The 9,093-nt window shown below is 39.5% G+C and overlaps 1 protein-coding gene and 1 long non-coding RNA gene across 3 annotated transcripts; one reads left to right on the top strand and one right to left on the bottom strand.

Moving 5' to 3' along the window:
- Positions 1-1,127: 1,127 nt before the first annotated feature.
- LOC144296142 (uncharacterized) lies at positions 1,128-4,989 on the top strand. The gene is made up of 3 exons (XR_013363300.1): positions 1,128-1,272; positions 3,071-3,265; positions 4,275-4,989. It is a non-coding gene; the product is annotated as an uncharacterized LOC144296142 (long non-coding RNA).
- On the bottom strand, positions 4,203-7,503 carry CCL20 (C-C motif chemokine ligand 20). 2 transcript variants are annotated; one of them, XM_077869092.1, is made up of 4 exons: positions 7,330-7,503; positions 6,108-6,222; positions 5,316-5,393; positions 4,203-4,694 (listed from the first exon to the last, which is right to left on the bottom strand). In XM_077869092.1, the coding sequence occupies exons 1-4, from the start codon at positions 7,409-7,411 to the stop codon at positions 4,673-4,675; spliced, it is 297 nt and encodes a 98-aa protein (XP_077725218.1). In that variant the 5' UTR covers positions 7,412-7,503; the 3' UTR covers positions 4,203-4,672. The 2 variants fall into 2 exon arrangements, with proteins under 2 accessions (XP_077725218.1, XP_077725219.1); XM_077869093.1 differs by having other exon boundaries at positions 6,108-6,219; positions 7,330-7,498.
- Positions 7,504-9,093: the final 1,590 nt, after the last annotated feature.

Genomic DNA, 9,093 nt, shown 5'->3' with positions numbered 1-9,093 from the left:
GAAGCACAGCACATTGATTATCTCTGGCCTCGATAAACCCTAACATTGTGGAGCAATCATTTGGTGTGTCTCGTGTCCTTCACTGGCTCCAAGCTTCCTCTTCCATCTCACAGCTCTCACCCTGACTCTTCACTCATCACTCTCAAAAAACTATGAATATTTCACAAAAAAAAAAAGCAGGATCATGAGATGCAAACTCTGTGAACTTTCTCTAACCTCAAATATAAACTTTCCACCTACTCCCACTCTTTCCTCCATGTCTCTTGTTCCAGAGGAAGAGATACCTCCATTGGCCTGTGTTCTAGAAACCACTTCTCCCACCTCCTGAGGAAAGTTAACCACCATTTATCCCCCTCTTGGCGTCTTCAACTCTAACATCCTCAATATCTTCTCAATCTCCCTTTCTCTTTCTGTTTGTCTTTCTTCTGGCTTTTTCAATGCTTTTCCATCTGAAGAAGAAAAATGTAAAAATCTGTCTTCCTGGCTTCTATTTCCTCTTGGTTTCACTGCCAAACTATTTTTCACTATTCCCTCTTCAGCCCTCTATTTCTAGAATCACCAATGAACTACAGAGGTGATTGCCAGAGTCAAAAGACATTTGCCCATCCTTTACCTTATGTGACCTCTGATTGACATCTACACGCATAGGAAGCACTAGTAAGGTAGTAAAGAACTTGGAGACAACCCTGAGAACACAAACCAAATCCACAATTGCATTATCAGGCTACACAGAGACATTTGGAAAACATATGATGGAAAAACTAGAAAGCATTCAAGTGTCAGAGATTAATTCCAGGGAGAGAGGATTAAACTCTACAAATTAGTGGTGGAGATCTACGTTCTCCAGAAGACCGCACAGACAGAAAGAGCCACTCAGACCAAAATAGAGCAAAACCCATCCCCTGGTGCTACCTCTAAAGAGGCAGGGGGCTTGATGGAGGTTTAAGAAGGCCTTTGCTTCTTCTTGATCACTTGAATCAAAGAATGAGAATTAATTCATATTAAATATATAATTAAAAAGAAGTTAAAAAAAACAGAAGATGCTAGTGAAAGTAGCCAAAAACGTTCTGTTTGGTTCTATTTCTATGAAACCAAGCCAGTACATTCTGTGTAGTTCTATTTCTATGAAACCAAGTAAAGACAAACTGATCTATTACAAAGTAGGTCAGAACAGCTGCTATTCTGGGGCTGTACAGACACGAGGGGGCATGAGGGAGCCTGCCAGGTGCTGAAAACATTTAATATCTTGAATGTCCCAGAGTTATCACACAGGTATGTACCTATGAAAAAACTCATCAAGCTACACGTCTTAAGATCCATGACTTTTATTGTGTGTAAATTATACCCAAATTAGAAGTTAAATAGAAGGAGATTTATTTTCTAAAGTGAAAAATAAGGAAGAAAAAGAAGAGCTGTTCATTGGGAGTGACCTCCCTAATCCCAGAACGCAGTTAGGGCAGGGAGACTAAGGAATTCCGACAGTATGGCCGGGACTCGGTTCTGTGCTGAGATCCCATGTTGAGCAATGGGGCTTTGTGATTCCTATTTGAGCTTGTGGGGGGAGGGGGATGCACTGATCCACCCATGTGCTTATGGGCATGCACTTGACACTGGAATGTTTTCACTGTGATCAGTAAGTTGACATTCTGACCTGGATAGATCAGTCTCTGGAAACTCAGCTAATAGTTATTAGTACTCCTGGTCTCAGAGGAGCCAGCGGCCCTCAGAGCACTCATAAATGTGCTACTTCTCTGGCTCTGCGAGGCTCCTCTCTTGCCCAGACCACCCAGGAGTCAGCCTGGTGCCTGGCCCCCTGACAGTGGCCTGCTTTCTCCGTGCTGTTCCAAGAGAGGGTAACAGGTGCAGGTGGATGGGTAACAGAGAGGGTGCAAGAGAAGGTAACAGGTACAGGATGATTCTTAGAAATCCCAAACTCAGCTCTCTGCACCTGTCTTTCCCCCTGCCTTTCATGGAGTTCTCGCCATTTCTCACCTTACTTACTGCTACCCCACCCCCCTGCCACTACTACTCCTCTGTTCCTTCCCACCTCCCATGTCCCCCTGCTTGGACCTTTTCAAAGGTTCCCCAGTTCAAGTTCCCATGTTCAAGTTCAAACCACTAGACGTGGTTGAGGTAACAGTTTCACTGAGCCTGCAGCTACTCCACCCCACCCCTAATCCTGGCATACTTCCCGCTTCATCCAGTTTGCCACATTCGTGAGACGGTTGACATTTTTGATGGGGCAACATTGTGGAGGACTATCCTGTGCATTCCAATTGGTTTAGCATCCCTGTTCTCCTGCCCACTAAATACCCATAGTACCCCGCCTTCAGACATTGTGAGGACTATAATATGCCCCCAGATATTTCCAAACACCTCCTACCTTTCCAACTGGGTGGCTCCTACTGGTCCCTCATACCTCAGCTTAAACATGGAACTATATACAATTGCCATCCTCATGGTTCAAGAACATCGAGTATTGGCTACTTAATATGATTCAATCAAGTAGTTATTCCTTCTGGAAGCCCGCGTTACAGATGCCCTACAGTACTCTGTGACTCTCTTTATCCAAGTGCTCATACCATGTGTGTAATAGCTGATTTTCTTGTCCCCTCCTTCTCACCCCCCTGCTCAGCCCTAATTACCTGGGAGCAAAGACCAAGTCCTAACTTTATCTCTTGGTATCACAAGCTTCACTTGGCTCAGTACTTGGCACATAATAGGTACTCTCCCCATATTCAATAAATAAACAAACAGGATATTAAGCATACTTTCCCTGATGACTTAGTGTTATTTCTTCTGGGCATAGAGATGACTTTCAGGCTATTTGGGTCATTGACAGCTCTTGGCTCTATGCCAATGACCCACCAATGCCTTGTTTTTTGCGTTTGTGTCTGAGTTTTGTATCCTATCATCAGTATGCCTGCCTCCAGAGATCTTCCGTGGCCTTTGGAATCTAAGGCAGATTGTCCCAGGTGCTGTATCAAGGCATGGACTTTGCTATGTAAACACTGTGATAGTAACTCCTCTGGTTCAGGAAACTTTCATCTTATTTCTGGATTCTTGCTAGGTTTCACACACCTCAAGTCTCTCCTCTGCTTAGTGAGGCAAGCAGTTTCTAGAACCCTCTGCTTGGTCACTTTCCTTTTGGAAACTGCTTAAAGATGAGGAGAAGGACTTTTGAAATAGAGAAATGTTTCTATGCCGAGATGCTCATTCCTGGGTCCCCCGCTGGTGACAAAGAGGGACAAAGAGATTTCTCAAGGTATTTTCTAAGTGGTTATTGTCACTGTAGTCACAAAGTATATGGGTACACTTTATTTTGAAAAGCTTTTTTTTAATTTTTTTCATGTTTTTTTATAATAAATTTATTTTTTATTTGTGTTCAATTTGCCAACATACAGAATAACACCCAGTGCTCATCCCGTCAAGTGTCCCCCTCAGTGCCCATCACCCATTCACCCCCACCCCCCGCCCTCCTCCGCTTCCACCACCCCTAGTTCGTTTCCCAGAGTTAGGAGTCTTCATGTTCTGTCTCCTTTTCTGATATTTCCTACCCATTTCTTCTCCCTTCCCTTCTATTCCCTTTCACTATTATTTATATTCCCCAAATGAATGAGACCATATAATGTTTATCCTTCTCCTATTGACTTACTTCACTCAGCATAATACCCTCCAGTTCCATCCACATTGAAGCAAATGGTGGGTATTTGTCATTTCTAATGGCTGAGGAATATTCCATTGTATACATAGACCACATCTTCTTTATCCATTCATCTTTCGATGGACACCGAGGCTCCTTCCACAGTTTGGCTATTGTGGACATTGCTGCTAGAAACATCGGGGTGCAGGTGTCCTGGCATTTCATTGCATCTGTATCTTTGGGGTAAATCCCCAGCAGTGCAATTGCTGGGTTGTAGGGCAGATCTATTTTTATATAAATAAACACTGAGCTATGGATCTCTAATGGAGCTATGGATTTTCTAATTTTTGTTTTGTATGACTTTGACTTAAAAAAAAGAAACCCTTTCCATTATAATTCATATAGAATGAAATCCAGGACCCTAGGAAACAGAGATAAGGGAAACAGCCAGGCAGAGGTGAATGGGGAAATATGATTTCCCCTCCAAGTTTTATATTTACAATACCTTTAAATATTTTAAAAATCTTTTAAATATATATCTTAATAAGTGCTATATAACTTGATCAACAAGCAATTTTTATTTTATTTTATTTTCAATATTTACTTTTACCATCACTTTTCTCTTTTACAGGATAATTACAACAGTGTAGGAAACAAAGGATATAGAAGAAGAATGTTAAATTGTTTTGGACAAAGAGCTCGCTGCTTACAAAAAGTCCATATAACCTCATTCCTCTGAACACAATATTATACATCATACTAAACATGAATAGCTTATAGGAAATTAGTATTAAATAGAAGAAACAAAAAAACATATATATATATATATATAAATAACATAAAATAGAGTTTGACTCTAATGTGATGCTTAACAAAGCAAACTATGATGCAATATGTATCAACTTCATTAATTGGACAAGTCCCCTGAAGCACAAATCAAGTATGTGCTAAACTCTCAACCACCAACTCCAGCTAGATTCTTTTTGTTCATGGGTTCTGTCCAATTCCATTCCAGAGAGCATCAGCTTTTTACATCTTCTTGACTCTATGGCTGTAGAGAAAAAAAAAAAAAAAGGAAAAAATAAGCAAAAACAGGGCAACCAGCTGGGAGGAATGGCTTTTGTGCCTGAAGGTTGCCCCTCACCCCCTAATCTCATCTCAGGATGCCAGCAGCTCAGAGTCCAGAGGAGATAATCGAGGTTCAGAGAGGAAGGGCCTTGCCCAATGTAACTCAGCTAGCTGATGACAGAAACAGGACCAGACACTTATATCTTTAAGTTCAGTGCCTGCTGCACCTTTGTGTTAGGTGACTTCTGTTCATATTGATAACATGTTATTCTCTATTATCATTGATATGGTTTGACTCAAATTTCCCGCCTTAAAATTCTACAGTACTGGGGTGCCTAAATGGCTCAGTCAGTTAAATGTCTGACTCATGATTCCGGCTCAGGTCATGATCTCAGGGTTGTGAGATCGAGCCCCGCATCAGCCTCCACACTCAGCAGGGAGTCTGCTTGAGATTCTCTCTCTCAAATAAATAAATCAATCCTTAAAAACAATAAAATAAATACAATTCTATAGTGTTTAGGCATAAGGGTCCCAGTGAGCCTGTGATCCAGCATGGCCCTTGCCCCAGACATTTGAAGAGGAGCCAATGGCAAATGTCCCATACCTGAGGAGACGCACAGTCTGTTTCACCCATTTCTTCTTTGGATCTGCACACACAGCCTTTTTTTTCTTTGTGTAAAAGCTAAACAAACAAACAAACAAACAAACAAACTCAGAAAATGTGATTCGTGCTTAAAGAGTTTTGAATGGCTATTTCATAGAGCATGCAATGGAAATTTTGTATTCCAATGGACTGCTCTACCCACTAAGAATTTTATTTCAGAGGTGAAACATCACACACAAAAAAAATTGTTTCTGATAAAGCTTGCTGCAATAAATGAAAGGATTCTCTCTTACATTCTCTGTATAAATAGATGTGCAATGACTGGAAAATAAGTCTCAGAACTGTAATTTAATTTTGTTGCTGGTGGTTACACAAAATATGTGTATATCCAACCAATGACTGATATCATTTCAAAGTATAACATCCTATATGAATCAAGAATAGTACATTTGAAAGTATAATAACTCTGAGTTTTTACATACAGCCCCAACCATTCTCTGGTAGAAGATGCTCATTTCAAAATTTGTCTCTCGTATTTTCCCGAGATGGCATGTTAGTAGCTAATAAGTATATCTTAAAAAGTGATTTTGCCCTCAACTCTGTTTTTTTTTAAGAACTAAGCTTTTACCTTATTCTAGTCCTATCTAAACTTTGAAATACATATGTACTATCAAAACAAGCATATCTTTGCCACATCAATTATTTCTGAAACTCCAGAAAGGTAAAAATTTTTATACTTGAAATTCTCACATATTCCTAACACAATTGAATGACAGTCAATTAATAACTTACATAACGGCATTGATGTCACAAGCTTCATTGGCCAGCTGTTGTGTGAAGCCCATGATAGATCTGGGAGGAACCATATGTTCTGTATATCGAAGACAGCAATCAAAGTTGCTTGCTGCTGAAAAGAAATTAAAAGGATTGAGTCCACATGGATGAATGTATCCTGTAATAGCTATCATGGAACTACTTGAAGTTGTGATTGTATATGGTAAAGAAACTACTTAGAGAAACAGTTCCAATGTCTTTGAGGCCTGATTTAATGTAGTTTCCAGCTCTCTTAAAAAAAAAAAAAAAGGCTTATGTGATGGGCGATTTGGGTTCAATAATATAGTTTAGAAGCCTATGACTTCTAACAAAAGGAATATCTTTAGTGAGAAACACAAACTGATAGTCTTTTATTTAAGATCATTATAACCACTCAAGAATAGGAGTATCTTCCACTTGGAGAAATACCTATAATCTTCCAAATTCAGAAAATGAATAAATATGGAGATTTCAGCCTATTACTTGGCTACCAAGTATTGAGAGGAGGGGAATGATAAGAAGTTACAAAGGAAAATGCAATTCATAGGAGCTGCAAAAGCACTTTGCAACTGTATTGGTGGAAATATTTTATTTTGGCCATAAAAATTCAATACATGCATTTTCAGGAATGCACCTGTCGCTAAAAGGGATGTACTCGCATAGTCAAAAAGCAATATTCAGACACTACCCCAGGTTAAATTATAACCTCCTGTAAGGTAAGGGATAAATACTATCTCTAAGTTGGCAAAAAATAGCCCAAAACCATGTAAGGATGGAGAAGTCAGATTCTATAATCTGCCCCTAAAGGATGAGTTTTGAACTCTACTAAAACTATTTAGGTGGAAAGTGAAAATGTTGGAAAAGTGGGACTGCTACCTGCATTTCAGAATGACCTCATTCACTGGTAACATTACACAACTTACATCACTCCCAGAAATAGCACTTAGGCCTTGTTTTGGACCTTGAGGGTCTCTAAGAGTCCAGCCTGCACCAAATATCTGCTGGGATTGACAGCAGAGAAAAAGCCTAATCACCAGCAATAACCGTTCCCTCCTTACTCACCAATGAGCTGACAACTCCCATTACTTCCGAAGACTTTCTAGCACCCTCCCATTCCTTGGGGACACCCACGTGAGCTCAAGGCTTAGAGGAGAATGAAAACAGTTCTTCTACCTGTGTTAGCAGAAAGAGTGATACTTACCTTCTGACTTGCTGCAGAGGTGGAGTAGCAGCACTGACATCATCAAAGCAGCCAAGAGCAAATTCTTGCTACTGCACATCATTTTCAGCTCAAAGAATAGATCTGCTCAGTGCTGGGTACCCAGTGCCCTGAGAGTGCTGCTAGGTTCTGATAGCAGCCTGGGTCTGGGATGGCCCTACTTATAGCAAATATTGGGAATGTACACAGAAGGCGTGTTCTAACATGGGTTTTCCCCCATTGATCAACCTGCCCCATCATGTCGTCACAAAGAAAAACCACAGGGAAAACTTCCTGCCTTTCCCTAATGTTGGGAAGCTGTGAAGGTCAGGGTGAGGGGGTGGTGTTTGAGAAGGGGAAAAGCCTGCTAAATCCTTTGGGTTTTCAAAGAGGAAAGCGGGAAAAGCAGCACTGCCCTGTGGCTCTGAAATGTTTTTCATGTAGTTTTAATTTAATCTTTTGTTTCTGAAAAGAGAGGACAAGGATTAACAAGGATACAAAGGTCAGCCCTACACAGAAACATTACAGGACTCTATTGTTACATTCTATTTGCTTTCAGAGTCAACTGGGAGCAGGAGGATGAGGTGGAATGCCAGGCATACTTGGGGATGCATTTATAATTGCATAGTTGGTGCTCAGCTGTCACCAAGACCTGGAATTTCTAGGCTACCATTCAGATTAGATAATATGGCAATGCTATAGTAGTGTTCCTAATTTTGGTGGAAAATACCAGCCTCAAATAAGACTCAATCCTCAGCTTCATCATGTCAATTCTAAGAATCTTCTACATTTGCATGACTCTAATCAATATTGCAGCCCAGAAAATAATCCCCACATGCCCTTAACTCTGCATGCTGAGGTAGTTACATAACTTAATACAAAGCCTCAGAAGGGTTGAAGAAAAAGAGACAATCAACAAAATCAATGTCAAATAATAATAATAATGATCATAATGTACTATGACTCCATAACCTATGGTGGTGTAATGAGAACTCTCCACAAAGGAGAATGAATATTAGTGTATGCTAAGGATTAGGTTTGTAGGAAGAGTTTTTGGAGGTAAGAGATTTTTTTATCCCATCACAGGCATGGGTTACACATATATACATATACTTTAAAATTCCTAGAATTGTACATCAAGAGAAAAAAATGACTTGTATTTCATGATTATTTAAAAAACACTGAAATCATTAAACAAAAACTCTCCACTACACACAAATATATTGAAAGTAAATGGGTCAAAAAAGATATACCATATAAACAATAAACAAAAGAAAACTGGAGTTTCTATGTCTATATCTGGAAAAATAGATTTTTTAAAAATGTGTTACCATAGGTAAAGAAGGAGTTCCATAATAATAAAGGATCAATCCATTGGGAAGATACAAGAATTATGACTATACATACACCTAATAACAGCACCCAAAAATACATGAATCTAACCTGACAAACTCAAAAGGAGGAATAAAAGTTCAACAGTAAAAGTCAAATATTTCAATACTATTTTTCAATAATGAATAGGAAAACCAGACAGAAAATCCACAAACAACACTGTAGACCAACTAGACCCAACAGACATCTGTAGAACACCCTACAACATAGTAGATATCCTTCTCAAGTGCACATAGAACATTCTCCAAGATAAATCCTATGCTAGGTCATAGAGCAAGTCTTAATAAGTTTAAAAGGATTGAAATCATACAAAGCATGCTTTCAAATCACAATGGGATTAAATTAAAATCAATAACAGAAGGAACTTTGGGAAAT

Source organism: Canis aureus, chromosome 24 (genome assembly GCF_053574225.1).
Source record: "Canis aureus isolate CA01 chromosome 24, VMU_Caureus_v.1.0, whole genome shotgun sequence".
Classification (NCBI taxonomy): Eukaryota; Metazoa; Chordata; class Mammalia; order Carnivora; family Canidae; genus Canis; species Canis aureus.
Note: the sequence above shows the minus strand (reverse complement) of the source record. Positions and strands in the feature narration are given on the sequence as shown.